The following is a 23,121-nucleotide window of genomic DNA, read 5'->3' on the forward strand; positions in this document are numbered from 1 at the left end:
TAATGTCTTGCCTTTCTTTCCCTGGGATTTGCAGTGCAGCTAGGGGGTCACCATCTTGGCCGGAAGGATCGCTTATAATATTTTTGACTTAATAATTGGTTATTGTTTGCTCACAATCCTTTTAAGTTTGCCATATTTATTAGGACCTCAAAATAGATTGTCAGACTCCATATAGTCAAAATCCATTAACAGTTTCTATTCCACTACAAGTGTACAAGATGTTTTATTATTCCACTTCAAGACGTTTAAGTGTATCCCACAATTCCCTCATGTTCTGTTCACAGGAACTTTTGAACTTACGGAAATTTTTGAACTCTCAAACTTCCATCTTGTTTTCCAGATAAGAGTTTCTATCCTCCACTCGGCTGACTCTATTCCTGAAAGCCTCTATAGAGTTTTGGACTTGTTCAATTAAGTTTGCATTTTCTACTACTTTTCTATGTATAATTTCCATCCCTCTGTCAAGCTCCCTTTTCACATCATTTTATAATTTTCTTGATGATTCTTGAAATTCATCCTTGCATTTCTTTATGTCTTCATTTAGTATGGCCAGCTGATTTTTAAGGTCTTCTTGTTTTTCACTCTCCCTCAAATTGATTTCAGCCTTTGTGAAGAAAGAAGAAGTGACTTTGCTCTATACTTGTCACCAGCACTGGGTTTTGTCTCTTTGTTTTCTGCTTAATTTCAAAGATACAATGCAGTTACTTTTTTGGCAGGGGTCAGGGGGACTCGTCCCTAAAAAAACAAGCACTAACTATATTTGCAATAGCAAAAGGTTAAGTAATTTCTTATGTATAGTTACACTTGAGCAGTACTTCAGTGGAACTTCGAAGGATATTTTTCATCACTAAATTACACTTGGCAATTACTGCAGGTTGCCTGCAGATTGGGCAGTGATACTGTGTGAGCCTCAGAGGTTGTGTGTTGTGTGTGTGTACACTTGTGTGCGTCTTATTTCTATTCAGAAATCCTATAATATGAGGTAGCTGATTTTGTCAATTAACTAGGGTGCTGGATGGTAGAGAATTTTGTCAGTCAACTATGTACACACAGGTAAATACTGTTTCTTAGACAAAGGTAACTTTTTATATAGTTGCAAAATTCCATTATATTCCATTGACAAAGAAACATTAAGAACTTTGCATAGCTGTATGAAAAGCAACTAATTTTTTAAGGAATAAACATTTTAAAGTCAGCAGAACATACTGTGTCCTTGCAGAAGTTGATGTGCTGAGGAGCAGAGTTATGGGTGAGTCTTATTTTTTTTTTTCCTTAGCTTTCCAGGCTTAAGAAGTTTTTATTTCTTTTTTATAATGTTTGGAAGATAAATGAAGATTTGATATTCTTCCATTATCTAAAAAGGATAAATTATTCATGCTCAGTGTGTGAACTTATTTTGTAGCAAATGGTGTATCATAGGATTTGTTCAAATAACAGACATTTTGAGTATATGAATATACATAATCATAAACAAGAAATGTACCTTGCTGTATTTTCCAATAAGCAACCCTCCCCCCATTTTAAGACATTAAACTAGGCATCATTTAACCTTGTCTTCTTGATATGCCTGGAACTTTGTTGTGATTAACACTAACTCTTTCGTTTGTGTTTCAGGAAGATGGAGAGTAAGCATTCAAAACTGTGAACACCATTCACACAGTCCTTGGGCCAATGACCCACAGGTGACTTGGTATATAGTTCATTGCTAATTATAAAATTATAAGAAATCCTTTTGAAATTTAAGCTATAGTAGAAAAATTGGCCACTTTTTGTTTTGATCAAGGCCATGGAATAAATGGATCCAAACATTTAAATATTTTTATCTTATTTTGATTTTTGCTAACTTTCTCCTTAAAACACTGAGTAGTGGTAATTATATGGAAAACCACACTATGAGAATTGTGCTGGGCTCCTCCCTGGGCAGGTAGTGCTGTGGAAGAACCAGACCTGCTGGTTCCTCCCAAGGTGTTAAGGAGGAAGATGAGCATATAATGACTCAGAAACCTCTCCTAGCCACCAGAGAAAACCACACTGAGTCGGGAGTCTTTTCAAAGCATGAACTCACAGAAAAAAATACTCATTTTATTACTATGAGCAGTTGCCTATATAAAGTTGGGGATGAAGGTGGGGATTTTGGGGTGGGGGGTGAGAGGTAAGGACCAATAGTAAACTGTAACTATTGAAATGCTAATTATAATTGCCACCAGGAGGTGGCAAGCAAGAAGCCATTAGGCATCTTGCTGAGTCCTAGCTGGCCAGAGACAGGTCGCCAAACTTTAGCTAGGCTCAGGAAGTTCCACTAGGCCTCACGCCTGGGCCTTTCAGCACCCAACAGAATTGGACTATTTAAGATGGTTGATATTTTTAATTTTATATCTTTTGTATAGATCTACAAGGAAATGTTTTGTAATTTGTTTTTGTTATTAGGATCCAGGATTTTGCAGCCATAGGTTAGATAATATTGTTTAGTACGATTTGCTTGCATGTCAATAACAAACAGGATCCACAAATCATGATACTGGACACATTGCTGAGGCACTCTGAGCATCAAGGCGAGTGCTGACAGTACTTCTGTAGATGGGGATGTCCCGGGCTGGGTTCAAGAGCTGCTGTAAATGCCACTTCTCCATGCTCCAACAGCATGAGCTCACTCGTTTTCCCAGCCCTCTGGGGCCACTGACGAGGGTGTTTGTTGTCCCAATAGTAACTGGCAGCATGGCGTACCTGCAGTGCACCTGACAGCATTAAAGCAAGGCTTTATTCTAAAACAGAATAAACTGTTCAATAAAAAAAATAGATTGCAGAAGTATTTTTTTTTATTTTTACTTATAACTATTGAATGTGTACCTACTATTACATATGGTTTTCCAAGGTCCTCATACATTTCATCTTGAACTTTACTACTGCCTTTCATTTATATTGGGACACAATGTACTCAAAAGCCTTCATCCTGCCTTTATTCTATAGAAAGAGAACTCTTTGCACTTGAAAGGCTTTGGCTTACCCTGTGTCCCCAGGTAATCTAAACACTGCATTACTTCATCCCACCCTTTATTTGCAATGAGCTGAATGTACCTAAGAGTCTTATTTACACCCTTCATCTCTGGTATGCTATGAGAATCTCAAAGATTTTAATTTTCAAATTATCTGCAATATGCTGGATTCTCCTCATAAATTATGGCCCATTGTTGATCTCTGGGGTAATCTATATACCCCAAAACTTCAACCCAACCTTCATCTCCAGTAAATATCATGCATATGAAAAACTTTTCTCAACCATGCTTCTCTGAGGTAGTCTGCTTGTTTTCCCCTTTTGGGAGCATACCCTTCATCCAATATAAGTATGCTGAGAGTGAAAAACAGAAATAAATACATAAGTATGCTAAGAGTGATAAATAACAAAATCCTAAATTAATCCATACAAAGTAGTTAAAAATAAAAGAGATACACTATAGAAGTAATTCAATTAAGTAGAAATATTGAAGAAAAACTAAATGGAACATTTTGGACATAGAAATATTAGCTAAATAAAATTGTCATTTGAATGTGTACCAGTAGAAAGAATCAGGTAGAGAAGACAATATATGAGGTGAAATAAAGTGAGGAAAAATCAGGATACTATTCCAATATGGAGAAACATAAATTAATAAGAATATAAGTGGGAATTTCACAATATTTGAAACCATGTAAAAAGACCAAATTTAAGGATCATGCTCATAAAAGATGGTAGTGAATTGTATTTTAAAGTCATAAAATAAATCCAATGAAATATTAATACAAAAGTTTTGTAAATTAGATAAGCAGATGTCAATTCACATAGTAAGGCATTCAGAATATTAAACAGAAAAAAAAAAAAAGCTGCCATGACTAGCTTTTCTAAACTCAGAATGCTTACATTACTCCCAGCAACATAGGAGGAGAAGATGAGCAAATTCCCTGGCAACTTGTGATGTGAACACTAGACAACAGTAGCAGAGTGAGAATACAGAGAGAGAATTCCTGTCTCAAAGACGGGTACAGGTGATAACGTCTCCAGAAATTTGTGTTGTGATGACATGGATTGTCATGTGTTGGTACACACACACACACACACACACACACACACACACACACACACACACAAAGAGAATGAGAGAGAGACAGAGAATATAGAGAGTGGCAGAATGTTGGAAAAATACAAGTCTTTTATAATAAGTATAAATATAAAATATTTTTAATTCCTCCTTCAAAAGAAACACGGTAGGAGCCAGGCATGGTGTTGCATGCCTTTAATCCCAGCACTCGGGAGGCAGAGGTAGGAGGATCGTCGAGAGTTTGATTGAGGCCACCCTAAGACTACATAGTGAATTCCAGGTCAGCCTGAGCTAGAATGAGACCCTACATTGGGGGAAAAAAAAAAACAGTAGGGGTTTAGAGATGACTCACTTGTTAAGACATTCATGTGCTAAGCCTAATGATCCAGGTTCAATTAATTGCTCATTATTCACCTAAATCCAGAAGCAAAAATTGGTACGTGTATCAAGAGTTGATGGCAGTGCCTAAAAGAGCTGGGGTGTCCATGTCCACTAATATTCATTCCTTTGCTTCTCTCTCCTTCTTTTGATAATTTTTTTAAATGATGTGCAGTAGCTAATTTAATTGCAATGCACATCCTATCTATTGTCTCCAAAAATTTCTCAGATCCATAAACCATAGATTCTTCCTTTCAATAAATGCATAGGAAAGCATTTGTAAGTACATGGAACTAGGAAACAGGCCAATGTTCCTGTTCTAAGATGTGACAAAATCATCTATAAACCAAAACTAGTCACAAGAAACAAAGGACAAAAGATAAAAATAGAGATATGTGGGTGTAATTCTGTAAGTGGTTCTGGGAAGGAAGATGGAGGACAGCAAATGTTAGAACACGAGTTGATTAAAATTATGAATGTTATGTATAAGCCATATGGAATGTTACTAATTTGCTAGGACTTTTTTTTTTTTTTAAATAGAGTTTGTGAAGAAGTGCTCTGTGGGTGTGGATAATGCTGCATCCATATGTAGATACTTTTTTTTCTTTCAATGTAGGTTCTTATTCCATCTCAAACTGACCTGGAATTCACTATGTAGACTGAGTGTGGTCTTGTACTCACCTCCATCCTCATACCTCGGCCTCCTGAATGCTGGGATTAAAGGCATGTTCCCCACTCCTGGCCCCAGATGTAGATAGCTACTGAAAAAGAATTCAGGACCATGGGCAAAATACCCACCCCCCAGTGAGTTGGTGGTAAAGGAGACCTCTGATGCCCCAAAACAATAGAGGCTATTACCAAGGGACTTTGTTGCCCAACAGAACTCAATGATGAGGTTCTATTGCTGAAGGCCACACATTATTTGGCTGTATGACATTAAGAAACCAATGTATATCTGCACAGGAAGTCTCATTTCTGGCATCTAGCTTTCATAGTGTTGAAAGGGGTTGTGCAGACTGCTGGAGGAGGATCTTCATCAACAGTCTTACCAGAGGTAGGTACTGGTTGCTACACAATTGGCCAGCCAGGTAAGATGTGCCCTCTGCTTTAAGAGTTACATGAATGTTATCTCTCACTCTGCATAGCAATAAACTCAAAATGGATCATTTTGCCTTATAAAATACTTGAAAATTGCTACATGAAAAGGTAAGGAAATCTCATCTAATTATGGGAACCACTCTCTGTCTCCCCCTCTCTCTTCCTCTGTCTGTCTGCTTCTTTCTGTCTCAAATAAATGAAAAATAAATAAAATATTTAACAACTAATTTGTGGAATATGAAATTATTTCCTCTGAAGTTTGACAAAAGTACGAATATGTGTCCTCTTCAGTCTTTTTAAACACAGTGCAGAAGACTTGGTGATAGTTAATTACATTGTCAGTGTAGTTGGATTTGTAACACATGAGGCACTTATGAATCCCACCTCATAGTGTGTCCATAATGACTATTTTCTTGAAAGGATTAATTAAAAAGTGGTGAATGTAGGTGCTGTTAGTTCAGTGTAGGTGCTGTTAGTTCAGGACAAAATGGAGTCACCAAGGACTGCAGGAGGGTGACAGAGACATAAGGAAGTAGGTGATCCACATTCCTCAGGAAACTGCCTAGCCATTATCCCTTCCTTGCCTAAAATGCCCCAGGTATAGGTTTCCTGCCTCCTTATCACCCACCCTGTCTCATACCCTAGCTATTTCCCTTCCTCACTTTCCCCACACTGAAGAACTCTATATAGCCCACTATATGTAATCTCAAAGTTGACTGCTCTGCCCTTAGAGTCAGTCCAGGCAGCTCATGATTTTTTCCCAAAATAAAGCTTCCATCTTTCCCTCAGAGTGGTCTCCGTGGTCTTGGTCCCTCGTGAACCTTACATCTGGTGCACTGACTCAGACAGGATGTCTTCTGGTTTCCCTCTTGCATGGCAAGACCTCCTTTTCCCCTGACCAGACCACCGAGCTGCTATTTGACCTTCTGAAAGCCTCGGACCACATCTGTCTGATACAGGCTGTCACACACACCACAATTCAGCCTCACTCTTCTTCCCTTCTCTGTCTCCTCCCTCCTTCTCAGTAAATTTCCCTCTTGGTTTGGCCTGGGCTCGGGTTTCATCCCTCTTTATGGAAGCCATGCCTGCATGCCAGGCTACACCTCTTGGCCATTAGGCCCCAAACCCAGGTCTCCAGAAAGATGCACTCTCGACACCTTGGGTCTCACTCTTTGCTCTACCATATCCTGAGGCATTCCTTTTGATTCAGTTACCATCTCTGAACCCCGCCCCCCCCAACTCTTTCTTCCTCCTCTCCCTCTTCCTCCTGATTTCTTATCTTACACTGCCAGCCACTTTCATCTTCCACAGCCATCTGCTTTTGCCATCAGGAGCACAATCACCCTCCTCGCCCACTAACAGGCTGAAAGGCTGACCATTGCAACATGTACAGCCTCTGCCTTTGTGGGATGTGCAGACCTCATTCACCCTAACAACTCAGGGGTTCATATTGGTGTTTTGTGTTAATCCAGCTAGAGTTCTGGTTTATTTTACTGTCACCCTTGTTTTGCTCTTTCCCTGTCTCCTTAAGAACTTAAATCCTCTATGACTTGTGGACGACATCTTATTTTTCTCTGCAACTCTGCTTGGCCATATCCATAAGCTGGACAATGGGTCCAAATGGACTGAAGATGGTACTTTTGACTTCTGAATTCTCACTGATTTAAAAAAAAAAACTTCTGCCAACATACAGGCAAATGGTCTGAAATACCCTATTTTTCACTCTGCATGCATGGCCTTCTCTCTGCTCTACCTGCTTTTCTCACCAGGTCCTTCTAGGCACCTCCTCCCAACAGCTTCTCCAGCTCCCTCAGCCTCTCCTCACGGCCTGCCTGGTAACAATGTTTGATTTTAGTCTCTGGATTTATAAATAGAATACAAATTGAAAATGGGAATCCATAACTTCTAAAGAATTAATGAGTGAATATGTGGATGGAAAATGGTTGTCTAGATTCTATATGAAAAGTGCAATGAGAATGAATGTATATGTGTGTATGTTGGGGGCTCACAGCCCTAAGGATGCAGAATGATTTCTGTTCTGAGCAGTGCCATTTCATTGTGGGGATGTTTTGCACCAAGCCCACTCTCTGAGATGGCATAGCCAATTTTTCCTGTTGAGTGTCCCCCAGAAGAAACTCTAAAAGTAATTAGGATCATAAAAATGCAAGATTCAAAGGAAGAGGGGAGGATACTTAATAGGTTGATATTGTATATATGTAATTACAATGATTGTAATGGGGAGGTAATATGATGGAGAATGGAATTTCAAATGGGAAAGTGTGGGGGTGGGGAGGGAGGGAATTACCATGGGATATATTTTATAATCATGGAAAGTGTTAATAAATATTAAAAAAAATGCAAGATTCTCCAGTTGTAAGATGGCAGGATTGGAAATCAGCCTATAGCCCTGCAGGAAATCCAAAACTCTCCCTGGAATTTAAAAAGAAACCAAAATAAATAAATAAATAAAAGCAGCTCTTTCTTAGCTTTCCTGCCTTTCAGAGCTAGGGGGCTGCAAGCACAGGGAATCTCAGTATCCTGGCCCCGGCATGATGATGATTGATTGCCAAGTCACTATGGAGACTTCTTATAAGAAATTTGTAACTGTTTTACATTTACTTTATCTTTTTTTTTTCAAAACAGCAGCAAACTTAAAAGAGATTTATTTGTGATTTCCTATATATTTAGCTTGTAAATACAAGACTGTAAATGTATTAAGAGACAATTTCATTTAAGGTTTTCATTGTGTTTCACTTCAAGTACTGCACAAGTTAAAATCTGATAAAGGATTTACATTCGATTATCTGAAACTCCCCATCTCAGGTGGAACTTCAGTGTATGAACATAAAATATAAAGTTAAATTCTGTGTGGAATCCTATAATTAGGAAAAAAATAAAAATGGAGAAAAACAATGTTAAAAATGAGAATCTGGATCATCACAGCTTATTAATCTGTGGGACCTGAGGAATAAGGTGGAAGGTCGTGTATTAGAACAAAATATGAAGCTGAGTGTCTGCATTGTTATAGGGGAGTGACTGGGAATTGCTGGACTTGCCATGATTATTTTCTCTATTGTATACTCAGACAGTGGGAAACATGGAGGTGTGGGATATTACAAGCATGAAACTGCCATGAGCAGTGAGTGCATGGACGTCACAGTAAATGCTGTGATGCTGATGAAAGTGAGGTATGTGAGGATCTCTCCACTGCTTGAACAATGGAGGAGACAATGCTGCCATGTCTGCATGAGCTGTATGAGCAGCAAACCTTTCTGACCTTTTCACCTCACATGTTGACTTGGAAACTCCAAGGAAATCTGCTTACATGATTTCAGTGTCTATTCGTTCAAATGGCTTGTTGAAATTAGTCTGAAAACAAGTATGCTCAGGAGATTATCCCAGTGGGATTTATGCCTGGATATACCTGAACTTATAGCACCTGAAGCAAGAGATGATCCTCACAACATGTTTTTCACCTGGTATTTATGACCTTGATATAGACCTCAGATGCAGAGCTTCAGGGTTATATTCTGTACTTCCCAAAGGAGGGTGGCACAGATGAGAACAAAAGAAATTTGTATATAAATATCCCCTTTAGTCAGCAATAGTAGTAAGAGTGGATACACACACAAGCAGGCATATGTTATATGTGTATCTACCTGATCCTGCACATTACAGAAGACTTCTAAACATGGGGAAGCTGATCAGTTTCACTTTTGTCCTATTTTTTCCAGTGCTTTCTGACCTCTTCTGCAGTTTGATAGAAACAGGCTGCTTTTGGAGACTAAAGCAAAATACAGAAAGTGACAGAGATATGTGTAAGGATTGTATGTTTTACATTAATATATCAAACAAGTATATGAGCAAATATGATTCATTGAAACAGCTTTACCAGTAAGTGTCAGATTGGTTACTTAATTTTCCATTTGAAAGTCATGAATAATGTGTAAGAAGTCTATATATGGGCACACTAAGAGGTTTTTGATCCCTTGCTCTTTTCCACCCTAGCATATCACTTATGAATGAATCAAAATTTATTTTATACTTTACTGAGCAGAATTTTTCCACAGTCAAATGTATCTGATTTGTTCAGATTTCAATGAACATCTTCTTGTCCCTCATTGGGGTTGAATCCCATTGTGGTCAGATAGAGTACAAGGGATTATTTCAATTTTCCTGATTTGTTAAGGTTTGCTTTGTGTCCTAATACATGGCCCATTTTAGAGAATGTTCCATGTGCTGCTTAGAAAAACCCATATTCTGTGGCATTTGCATAGAACGTTCTGTAAATATCTGTTAGTTCCATGACTTCATTTAATCCACATGTCTGTTTGTTTGTTTGTTTGTGGGGATGACCTGTCAATTGATGAGAGTGGGTTAAATTTAAATCATGCTCTACAATTGTGTTCTGTGTCCTTTAGATTCACTATGGCCCATTTCATCCTATTCTGAGTGACCATAATCAGTATCCTTATCTGTATCAGATTGCCCCCAAGGAAACAAGACTGTCTTTTGCCATAGTCTCCCTAATGCTTCATTTCAACTGGAGTTGGATGGGGTTGGTCATCTCTGATGATGACCAAGGTATTCAGTTTCTCTCAGACTTCAGAGAAAAGATGCAAGGAAATGAACTCTGTTTAGCTTTTCTGAATGTGATCCCACTAAACATGAAGTTATACAATACAAGGGCTGAGAAATATTATAAACAAATTGTGACATCATTGGCAAATGTTGTGACCATTTATGGTGAAATGAATTCTACATTGGAAGTGAGCTTTAGAAGCTGGACATATTTAGGCATCCGTAGGATCTGGGTCACCACCTCACAGTGGGATGTCATCACAAATACAGGGAGAGACTTCATTCTTGACTCATTCCATGGTGCTTTCACATTTTCCCATCATCATCCTGAAATTCACAATTTAGAAAAAAATATGCAGACAATGAACATTTCTCAATATCCAATAGACATTTCTGTGATGAAATCAGAATGGATGTACTTTAATTGCTTGGACGTTGAATCTACATGTATAACACAGAGTAAGTGTTCACCCAACACCTCATTAGAATGGTATGCAAGTCAACGATTTGATACAGCCATGGATGATGAGAATTATAACCTATACAATGCTGTGTATGCTTCAGCATATGCTTACCATGAAATGTATTATCAACAGGTAGATAGTCAGCCATTGAGAGAACTCCTCGAAGATAACTGCCCAAAGGTAGTACTGTCATCATTGTTACCTTCTCAGTAGTTCCATACATATTTAAACCAAGTTGCTGGGAATGCTCTCAATTGTGGATGTGTCTACTTTAATTTCTATGTGTCTATTTTAATTTCCTAGGAAGTAAATCTAAACTGAGTTTATTAGTTAGTTTTTTCAGGGAAAATACTTGATCAAAATAACTTAGTTGAGAATGGTTACATTCTACCTCAGAGTTCAAGACTATAGTCCATCATGATGGTGACATTCTGTTTTCTGATTTTTTTAATTGAATTAATTTATTTTTTTGTTAGGGAAAAAGAGAGAAGGAGGGAGAAAGGGGAGAGACAGAGAGAGAGATTGAGAGAATGCGCATGCCAGGGCCTCCAGCCACTGAAAACAAACTCCAGACTCATGTCCCACCTTGTGCATCTGACTTACAGTGGTCCTGGGGAATTGAACTAAAGTCTTTTGTCTTTGCAGACAAATGCCCTAACTGCTAAGCCCTCTTTCCAATCAGGCACCTACCCTTTGAAAGCAAGGGTGATGAATATATGGGGTCATCTAGCTTTCCCTGATTACAAACCCTTCCCCCATGAAATAGTGCCACTTGCATTCAGAAGGATCATTCCATGTTTAGTTACCTACCCTAAACTTCCTTAGTGACATGTCCACAGATTTGTGTCCATGATAATTCTAACTACAGTCAAGCAGACAACTGTGACAAACCATAACTGTGGATACATGATGAAGACACTGAATTTAATGACATTAGTTTTGAGTGATCCATTTTTTATATGATACATGATCCTGATACCATGCTCAACTGTTTTAAGTATTTGATATGTAATTCTAGTTATTTTTGTAATCATGAAGTGCTTGAAATCTAGATATGAGCTTGCTTTTCCCATTCCAAAGTATCCTGATTGGTGTTATTGAAAGGCATTTTGAGTTGTTAAAGTAATTCTGTATCACTGTTAATATTGAAGACCTTAAGGCTTTAGTTAATGTTGCATTGATTTCTATAAATATAATGGGCTTTAAGGCTTATCTCAATAGCCTTACCTAATATTTGGTGAACATTTTTATCAGTTTCCCCAAAAAGAAACTGATAAAAATGTAGTAATATTAAATTTATAGCTGGAAATTAATTTACTTCAGAATATTGGGTACATGCAGTAAAGTTTCACATTACTCATATCATACATTATGTCTACTTGTGTATGCACTTAATTGGAAAATGATACATTTCTTTTAGTTTTGTCACACTCTGAAGAACATGCAATTTATTAACCCTGTTGGAGACCTAGTCACTTTAAATGAGAAAACAAAATGTGATGCAGACTATGATATTTCCCACATTACAAATTTTCCACATGGTCTTGGAATAAAGGTGAAAATAGGACAGTTTTCTTCATATGGTTCCCTTGGTCAACAATTGTAATTTGTCTGAGGAGGCAATAGAGTGGGCCATGGGGAGTAGGCAGGTACGTTTACCTGACTGTAATGCTTTACTATAGACATAAGTAGATAAAATCATGTGGGGACTTATGTGCTCATCACAATTTGGTCAATTACCACATGTTCTTCAGGATTCTCTTTCCAGTGTCCTAGATTTTATTTCTATATTTTGAAAAAAGTATATATGGAAATGACAAATTATTTCATCAAAATCTTCATAGGTATTACAAGATATAGTGTACTAAATGGAGGGTGGCATTTCAATTTTATTGTAGATGTAGATAAAAATTTTAATAATTGTGAGTGTTTCAACATGTACTTATGAATGGAGTATATAACATGGCTAACTTTGACAACTATAGTCCTGGTTTTCCTCAGATTCCCTCCACTGTGTGCAGTGAGACTTGCGGGCTTGGTTTCAGGAAGTTCCGACAGGAGGGAAAGGCAGCCTGCTGTTTTAATTGTTCCCCCTGCCCAGAAAATGAGATTTCTAACAAAACTGGTAAGTTGAAGGCTTAGAGAATCTTTCTCACCTTCGACTGTTTTCTCTACCTAAAGTGGGAACCTGTAGGACCCTTGAGGGAACCTGAAGAAACAGATAATATCCCTTCCTTGCTTAATGTAATCACTTGGTTGAAATGATAAATACTTGCCACCATAAGAATAGCATTCACATGATTCCATGAGCCACATTTTTAGTTCCTAGATTCACTGTATATTGCATATATTCATTGTATATACCAATTCTTCCATGATAAAAAACACTCACTGATATCCAATAGTTAGTGAATATATTATCACTATCAAGGAATTTCACACACACATATAAGCTTCTTTGACTGTACATAAAATGAAGTTTATAAGAAGGAATCTTCCACATCTGTATCTTCTCTGTACCCAATAGGTAGATGATGGATAGGAAATGCTGTGACAAGTCATTTTTTGGCTTTAAGATTTATTTTGTTTATTTTTATATTTAAGAGGGAGGGAGAGAGAAAGTTATAATGTGAGTGCTAGCACCTCTATCCACGCAAATGAACTCCAGATGCATGTGCCACTGTGTGCTTCTGGCTTATATGGGTCCTGGAGAGACGATCGTAGGTCCTTAGTCTTAGCAGGCAAGTACCTTAAGCCATCTCTCCACCCCTTTTTTGGCTTTAGAAATATGTAATTTTGGAAATACTTTCAATGTAAGCATAATTTTTTATGAGTATCTATGAAATAACTCAGAAAGAAGTTAATTTTAAGACTTTAGACAATAGCATATCACAGACATTTAAAACCTTTATCAAGAAACACAAATATTCTGATTAAAATATTGGGAGCATTGTTTCAGATGTATATTGAAGCACTTAAGGAGATATGGGAAATGCTCAGAGGTTAAAATAAGAATAAAAAGAAATATATATCTCTGAGATGTCAAGCCTACTAGGTTGAACACAGAATGGATGAATAGGTGTTATTTTACATTGCCCTCTAGTTTACAGGTGAGAAAGCAAGAAAAATTATGTGGGCTGCATGTTAGTGTAGAACCTAAAGGCCTCAATTGATATGATCAAAGACATTTAAAAATGATATAAATATTAATACCTCAGTATTTTCATCTATTAGTGCCTGCAGCATACTCTCATAACCATAGCACTTTTTCCGTGTAGTAGAATTCAAAGTGAATAGGGAAGGGCATTGATACATGATGTAAAAAAAATGGAAAGAGGTTGACATTAATTTTTTGGTATAACTGGGTAACGTCATAAAAATGAATTGAAATATTATTATTGTTAATATATAAAAACTGTTCATTCAAATAAAACTTTAATATACAATTCTAATTAATTACTTAAATACAAACTTTAGTGGTGATGGATAATCAATATTAACAGGGAAGTGTTTTTCATTTGTAAATGTTGACCACATTATGTGTACCAAATAAAGTGGAATGTATGGCTTTATAATGCAGAATAACTCTGACATGCCTATATAATTCATAAAAATGTATGCAGATGAATTTATAATACATGATTATATATGATTAAGAGAAGTACAATTATTTAAATGGAAAAATATTTCTATATAAAAATACTCAATAGAACATACCATATAGTTCTTTTTAATCCCATTTATGATTCGATGTAATCATAATAAAAATTATAAAAGGAACCCTTCTGCACTGCTGGTGGGAATGCAATCTGGTCCAGCCATTGTGGAAAACAGTGTGGAGGTTCCTAAAGCAGCTAGAGATTGATCTACCATATGACCCAGCTATAGCACTCCTAGGCATATATCCAAAGGACTCATCTCATTTCCTTAGAAGTACATGCTCAACCATGTTTATTGCTGCTCAATTTATAATAGCTGGGAAATGGAACCAGCCTAGATGTCCCTCAACAGATGAGTGGATAATGAAGATGTGGTACATTTATACAATGGAGTTCTACTCAGCGGTAAAGAAAAATGAAGTTATGAAATTTGCAGAAAAATGGATGGACCTGGAAAGTATTATACTAAGTCAGGTAACCCAGGCCCAGAAAGCCAAGCGCCACATGTTCTCCCTCATATGGGGATCCTAGCTACAGATGACTGGGCTTCTGTGTGAGAATGAAAATACTTAGTAGCAGAGGCCAGTAAGTTGAAAAGGAGACATAAAGGGTGGAGAAAGGAAGGGAGGAGGATACTTAATAGGTTGATATTGTATATATGTAATTACAATGATTGTAATGGGGAGGTAATATGATTGAGAATGGAATTTCAAACGGGAAAGTGTGGGGGTGGGGAGGGAGGGAATTACCATGGGATATATTTTATAATCATGGAAAATGTTAATAAAAATTAAAAAAAAAATTATAAAACACCATGATAGCATATGCAAGTTATATGTTGGAAGATTATCTACTCAGTTCACTATTATGCGCCATGGCAATTCTTTTCAAAGTTATCTTGTTCATAATCCTTTCTAAATAACTTCTTAACCAAATTCTAAAACATAGACTATGGATTGTTGAGGAAGAATTTGGAGAAGTAAGTAAAAGGTATGTCCTCTCAAAATTAGTACATGAATACCTATTCCAAGGAGATAGATTTGAGCAATGGTGACATTAGAGTTAATTATATCTAGGGTTCTCCAATTTCATTCGTATTTTTTAAAAATATGTTTTGAAACAATTATATGTACCTACTGATATCTGAGTACAAAACCATAGGGCATCACCTGATGCAGACAGACCGACTTCATAAGACAGAGAACTGTAGGATGAGGAAACAATCACATCTTATTGTCTAATTTTATGGGTGTTCTCTAATGGTCTTTTTTTTTTTTTTTTTTTGGTTTTTCAAGGTAGGGTCTCACTCTAGCTCAGGCTGACCTGGAATGGAATTCATTCTGTATTCTCAGGGTGGCCTTGAACTCACGGCGATCCTCCTACCTCTGCCTCCCAAGTGCTGGGATTAAAGGCGTGCGCCACCACGCCTGGCTCTAATGTTTTTAATAGACATAGAATCATGTACCACTCTGATCTTGGACTGCACTGTTTATAGAACTCTGAGATAAATTTTTTTAAATACTTTATCTTTTTTGAGGTAAGCCAAACAGAGGGTTTTCTTTTTAATGAAAGAGAGTATGAGTGAGAGAGAGAGGGAGAGAGAAACATAGAATTGGGGTGCAAAGGACTCTAGCCACTGCAGTCAAATTCCAGAAGTATGTGTCACCTTGGGCACATGTGCAACTTACTCATGTGTCACCTTATGTGTCTGACGTATGATGGATGTGGTGAGTCAAGCATGCATCCTTAGGCTTTGCAGGCAAGTGTCTTAATTGCTAAGCCATCTCACCTGTAGTAGAAATTGTAAGAAATACCTCATGTAAGCAATGTTATCATATAATTCTAGTACATTGCGATAAAATTGTTTTATTCTTTTAAGAAATAAAAGGATCAGGAGAATTTGTAAATTTAGCTAACTGAATAAAATACGGATTTGTTAGGCTGAGGTGGCTCAGCAGTTAAGGTATAGGTGTGTAAACCCTAACCACCTCAGCTCAATTTCCCTATACACACAGAAAGCCAGCTGGACAAATTGGTACATGTATCTGGTATTTGTTTTCAGTGGCTACAGGTTCAGTCTTCCTCTGCTTATGAACAAATAAATAAAATTTTTAAAGCTTTGTTTAATCTGACCATAATATGATAGTCTTTATTCATTGTCATCTGGCTATAAAGTGAACTATTTTAATTGTCAATGGTAACAAGGAATACAAGTATTGTTCACCTCTGAGACACTTGTTTGCAGTGTGCTGTGCCTAAGAAGGAAACACTGCCACTATCCTGATGATGCCTTGTGTTGTGTGCCAGATATGGAACAATGTGTGAAGTGCCCAATCAATCAATATGCCAGCAGAGAGAAAAACCGCTGTCTCCAAAAAACTGTGACGTTTTTGGCTTTTGAAGACCCATTGGGGATGGCTCTGGCTTGCATGGCCTTGTGCTTCTCTGCACTCACTGCTCTTGTTCTTGGGGTTTTTGTGAAGTACCAAGACACACTGATTGTGAAAGCCAATAATCGAACAAATAGCTACATACTACTCATCTCCCTCATGTTCTGCTTTCTCTGTCCATTACTCTTCATTGGATATCCCAACAATACTAATTGCATCCTGCAGCAGATCACATTTGCAATTCTGTTCACTGTGGCTGTAGCCACTGTTTTGGCCAAAACAATTACTGTGGTTCTGGCCTTCAAGGTCACTACTCCAGGAAGAAAGATGAGAGGGCTGCTAGTATCAGGTGTACCTAACTTCATCGTTCCTATATGTACCTTGATCCAACTTGTTCTCTGTGGAATCTGGATGGGAACATCCCCTCCCTTTGTTGACTCAGATATACACTCAGAACTTGGCCACATCATCATTGTGTGCAAAAAAGGCTCAGACACTGCCTTCTACTGTGTCCTGGACTACCTGGGATCTCTGGCTACAGGGAGCTTCACCGTGGCTTTCCTGGCCAGAAATCTGCCTGATACATTTAATGAAGCCAAGTTACTTACCTTCAGCATGCTGGTGTTCTGCAGTGTGTGGGTCACCTTCCTCCCTGTCTACCATAGCACCAAGGGGAAGGCCATAGTAATAGTGGAGGTCTTTTCTATCTTGGCCTCCAGTGCAGGGTTGCTAGCTTGCATCTTTTTCCCCAAGTGCTACATCATTTTATTAAAACCCAGTAAAACTTCTCTAAAGACGATGAAGAAAAAAACATATTACCCAACCAATTGATTTTTAAATTTTACCTCATATGTATTAAAGTATGACCTGTAGAAAACCCTTACACTATTGTAAGCATTAAATATTAAAAAAAAAAAGGTAAGGTATTTGTTAAGGTGTACATGTCTTATTTGTTCTCTAACATTATCAACTTGCTTCTAGAGCCTTCAGGCCAGGTTCCATTTGTCAACACCAACTGAAATCCAGTTTCACAGAGTGGCATATGTTTCTGGAGATTGTTTTAAGTAGCAAGAATAATCATTTTTTCACATTTCAAATTCGTAAATAAAGACACTTGGAAAAAAAAGCACTGGTATTGTATTGTGAATTTTGCTATTATCAGTCTTGATAACTTGAAATGCATCTGATTCATTCTTCAGATTCTCTCAAGAAAACCTGCTATAGTTTTCTGAATAGAGCAAATGTCTATGAGAATGTCTACAAGGTTGTAGTTGAGTGTTCAAAGAATATTCAGAGATACAGTGAGGGTATGTGTTAGAACGCATCCACCATACCAAAGGACTTAATGACCTTAAGGATGAGGAAGTCTCTCCTAAAATACAGTTCCCAGAACAAAGGGTTCAGAACATAATGATCAAGTTCTTGAGTCATGGTGTATGTGTGTTCATGCTGCCCTGTTTCTTGCTTATTATAAGATAACATTTGTTTCAATTCAGTCCTTGCCCTTGAGCAGTGTGAACTCATTTTCCTTGGAACTTAACATCTGTGCAAAACAGTTTTGTTTCTCAAGATGTGTTTGACAATCACCCTTGGCTATAAAAATGCAAGCTTTCCTACAGTAAACTGTCAGATGCTTCAGATGTCTGGCCCTTGTGTCTCATTTCAAATCTCTCCTCTAGCATGCCAGGAATCAAGATTTCATAGGTAGGATTAGGAGGAAGAAGAATAGTTCCCTTTGGAAGAAGTAGGCGTTTAAACTTAACCTGTTTTCAATATACATTAAGGTTATCAAAGTGTGTGCAATCTACTGGATAACTTGAAGAATAACAACTAGAGGTAAGACTATGCAGACCTTGGAAGGTCTTTGTCTATCATGTGAGAAGAAAATGGTGCCACTGAGAATCTGACACAGTTGAGAATAAATTTGTCATTAGAATAATATTACTTAACACATTTGTAGTTTAGTGGAGAGTGGATCATTAGGCAAGGGGACCCAAGTGTGCATGAATGCAGTCCCACTCGCCACCACCCCCTACTCCCATGCGCAGATCCAAGCCAGCAGGCCAGCGAAGCTCACCTGCACATCGAAATTCAGCAATACCATCCCCACCCCCTATCACCCCCCACCCTGTGCAAGGACCTAAACCAGAAAGCTGGCATAGCTCCACCCATGCATCCAGGCTTATAAATACCATCCCACTCACCTCCACACCCCATTTTTGTAAACCCAGGCAGGCCAGATTATTTCCACCCTTGCCTCCATATTCAGGAACACCACCCCACTGACCTCTGCCTCCCTTCCTCTGACCCCTGTGCATGGATCCAGGCAGGCCAGTATTGTTCCACACACACCTCCAGGCTCAGTAACACCATCCTACTCACCTACGTCCCTGATCCCCTTGAGGGACCAGGCAGGCCAGATCAGCTCCACCCAGCCCTCCAGGCTTGGGAATACCAGCCCACTCTCCACCACCCCATATACCCCGGTGCACTTCCAGCCACCTGACCCCAGAGTCCCATACCCCAAATCATGGAACAACAAGCCCCTACATCAAGTCCTTGGGCCTGAGCTTCAAGGACTCCTTGCCTCTGAGCAGGCAGGCCCAATTACTATGAGAAGACTAGTGGAAGCAAACATAAAGGGAATGACCACTGCAGACACTTCAAGGGTAGACTGTAGCTTCCTCGAAAATTAAATAAGACTCCAACACTGTGATGGGCAGACCACAGTGCCAAAGGAATGACATAAAAATCAAATAGAAGTAAATCCAATAAGAGCCCATCTGGAGTTCATTTCCAGTGGCTGTAGGCCCTGGCATGCCCATGTTCTCTCTCTCTCTCTCTCTTTCTCTCTCTCTCTCTCTTTCTTTTTCAAATAAATAAAAAAATAAAATATTTAAAAGAAAAAGTTGTACCTTTTTTTCAAAACAAATTTTATTATTTATGTGAGCAAGAAACAGAGAAAGAATCAGGGAGGGGGAGAGAGAAGCAGCATCTGGCTTATATTATGTGGGTTCTGGGGAATTGAACCAGGATTCTTCAGCTGGCAGGCAAGCACATTAACCACTAAGCCATCACTCCAGGCCCCAGTTTTGCCTTTTAATTAGGTAATCAAGAGGAAGAATTCTATTATACTGCTTCAAGACACAATTGGGTTCATATTGCTTCTCTAACCATCACTGAGCCCATCCTCTCCCCAGGACCGTTCCACTGCTGTAATCTGAACTTGCACTTGACTGCCAACTCTCCCCTCCTCTCATACCACCGTAGCTCCCCTCATTCCAGTCCTCAGTCTAGTTTCCTTACTAATACTACTGATGCTTGATACAATTCATAAACAAATCTAACTATTCCATTTTAGGGTCTGCATATGAGAGAGAACATGCATCCTTTGTATTTCTGACCTTGTGCTGTGCAATATGTCTTAGTATAATATTTTCAAAGTCCATACATTTTCAACCAAATTTCTTTTTGAAAATTTTTTTTATGTATTTGGATATAGATAAATGATAGATGATAGATAGATAGATAGATAGATAGATAGATAGATAGATAGATGATAGATAGATAGATAGATAGATAGATAGGTAATAGATAGACTACTATGGGTGTATGAGTAGATCAGGGCTTATTGCCACAGGAAAAAAAAAACTCAGACACATAGATACATCTGGTTTGACCTATGTACTATAGAATCAATCACACTCCATCAGACTTTGCAACCAAATGCCTTTCACCTCTGAGTCATCTCTTAACCTCTCCAGACTTTCATTAGTTCATTTTTTCTTAATGCTCAGTACAATTCCAGTATGTACATGTATCATATCTTCATTATCCATTCATTAGTTGATTTAGATATGGGCTGATTCCATGCCCTGATTGTGAAAAGAAGAGCTAAAACTAGACTGTGAAAGTATCTCTAAAGTGAAGAGTCCTTAGGATACATTCCCAGGAATGGAATAGCTAGATCAATTACAGATTTCTATTTAGATATTTGAGAGACCTCCAAAGTGGTTTCCATTATGGGTATACAAGTTTGCACTCCCACCAATAATGAATGAGGGTTCCTCTTTCCTCACACCCTTGGCATCATTTGATGCCATTTGATCTTTCGAAGTTACCATTCTGACCACAGTGAAATTGAATCTCAAAGTAGTTTTAGTTTGTATTTATTTCCCTGATAGCTAAAACGATTGAACACTTATCAAAATGTTGGTTTGCCATTTGTATCACATTCTTTGGGAACTCTTACTTGTATTCCTGTCTAATTTTTCAATAGATTTATTGGAGTAAAAATATGTATTTGATAGAAAGAAACACACAGAGGGACTGATAGAAAGGGAATATGGGTATTCCAGGGTCTACTGGTGATCCAAAGAAACTCCATAATCTGGCACCATTTTGCATGTCAGGCATTATATGGATACTGAGGAATCAAAACAGGGCCATCGGGCTTTGAAGACAAAAAATATAAACCACTGAGCCACCTCGCCAACTTTGACTAATGATTTTAGAATCTTGATTCTCCTCCATTTTCTCTGACATCTGGAAAATAAATGAGATTCTTCAAACAAGAGTGAAAGCATCTTGGGTTAAAATGGGCATGCAAATTTTTGTGAGAGATTTAATAAAATCTCTCGGTAAGCCCACCATTCATATCCACAGCAATAAAGGCTTCTTTCTGAAGACTGATTTTTCCAGTTCATGGCATTCTGACTTGGTTTCCAGTACTAGATATGAGGTCTCACCTCCACCCCACCCCTCAAGAATACCTCATTTCTAACCAGAGATCAGTTGCTTACCTCCAGAGGCCACATGCCAATATAGTGAAACTGTGTGCTTCTTGACCTGCTGATTAACTTTGTGTAGGACCATCACCTTATTCATGGTGTTGCTGTGCATTGTACTCCAGTAATCACATAGGGCTTTCTAGCACTATGAGGGCTAGCCAGGAGGGAGCTAATTTCCCTTTCAGTTCCAACATGATATTCTGATGTGTTATGACCAAGCCTGTGGTGTCTTCAGCAGTAAAATCTTACCGTTCAGCTTTGGCATATAATGCAGTATTTTTGTAATTACCTACATTGTTTTGGGGACCTCATGTATCTCACTGGCCAACTGCTCACTATAGGTGCCAACCTTATTCTGGGATCACATTTGTTGTCCCAGAATCCATGCTCTTAAGGTTAAGCTTTTGCTACCTACTGTCCAGATTGTATCTCCTCCCCTTTCTTGTGCAATTCTAGCCATGCTGAAGGTTTCTATGAATCTGGCTCATGTTTTATGGACTTTTGTATAATCACATCCCCACATTTCCTACCCCCTACCTTTACAAGCCCAGACCCCAAACATTCTGTTTCTCCCATATTCTATCATCCACATACTCCTCTCCCCTGAGTTTTTCTTTCTTTGCCTCATTCTCGTTTTATATGCATATTACTATTGCTTACCTCGATTTGTATTCATCTCCAATTGATCCAACCTTCTCCTTACTCCCATATAGCCCTTTTCTAGCTAATAGCCCCTGCTACTGATTTGTACTTCAACTCACACACAAGTCTTAACATTATTTACTAGGATCCACATATGAAAGAAAATATGTGACTTTTGGCTTTCTGTGTCTGGGTTACCTCAATTAGAATAGTCCATTCCATATCCATCAAGTTCCATGAAAATTTATAAATTCATTGTTCTTTGCCAATGAATAGAACTCTATTGTGTAAATGTACCACATCTTGATTACCCATTCATATGTTGAAGGACATCCAGGCTGGTTCCATTTCCTAGATCTTGTGAATACAGCAGCAATAAACATTGTTGTGCAAGTATCTGTAAGGTAGTGAGAAGGGCCCTTGGGATCTATGATGTAGAAGACAGCTTCAGATTCACTTATATAAACTTCCAAACTAGGCACCATTAGGGAAGAACAGATATTTATTGAAGCTTACAGATTCAGTACATGTTCCATAATGGCAGAAGAAACTGGCCTGATTTCACAGGTACACGCAGAGAGAAAGAAGAAACAGGTCCCAAGCATACTTCAGAAACTCCAGCTAGGCACACTTTACATACCTTTAAATTGAAATTTCAAACCCATCACCACACCTTAGGGCTGGAATGCCCAGTGAAACCTCCTTCAGCCAGATGTCTGCAGATCCAAACTACAAACTAGTAAATCAATGAATATATTGTGGGCCATCTACTCAAAGTACCACATTCAGCCCCTGACCCCCAATAGATTCAAAATCATCACACATTGTAAATGGTATTCAGTCCAGTTTCAAAGGTCCCCACACAACTTAAAATAGTTCAAAAGGCACAAGTCTCCTCTAAGAGTTAAGATTAATTCTTAGGTATGAGTCTTGTAAAATCAAACACGTTACATGCATTCAACATATAAAGGCACAGAGTAAAAATTTTCAACTGGTATAAGGCATAGCAAGGAGAGACTAGAATAATGCAAACTCAACCAGTATAA

General features: G+C 38.2%; 1 protein-coding gene across 1 annotated transcript; it reads left to right on the top strand.

Moving 5' to 3' along the window:
* Positions 1-2,715: 2,715 nt before the first annotated feature.
* On the top strand, positions 2,716-17,474 carry LOC123457325 (vomeronasal type-2 receptor 116-like). The gene is given in 8 exon segments (XM_045141308.1): positions 2,716-2,720; positions 5,415-5,539; positions 8,635-8,732; positions 9,971-10,774; positions 12,015-12,197; positions 12,199-12,243; positions 12,596-12,719; positions 16,561-17,474. Coding segments are annotated over 8 exon segments (2,298 nt in total).
* The last annotated feature ends 5,647 nt before the right edge of the window (positions 17,475-23,121 follow it).

This window comes from Jaculus jaculus, unplaced genomic scaffold (genome assembly GCF_020740685.1).
Source record: "Jaculus jaculus isolate mJacJac1 unplaced genomic scaffold, mJacJac1.mat.Y.cur mat_scaffold_36_1_2353498_arrow_ctg1, whole genome shotgun sequence".
NCBI classification, from domain to species: domain Eukaryota; kingdom Metazoa; phylum Chordata; class Mammalia; order Rodentia; family Dipodidae; genus Jaculus; species Jaculus jaculus.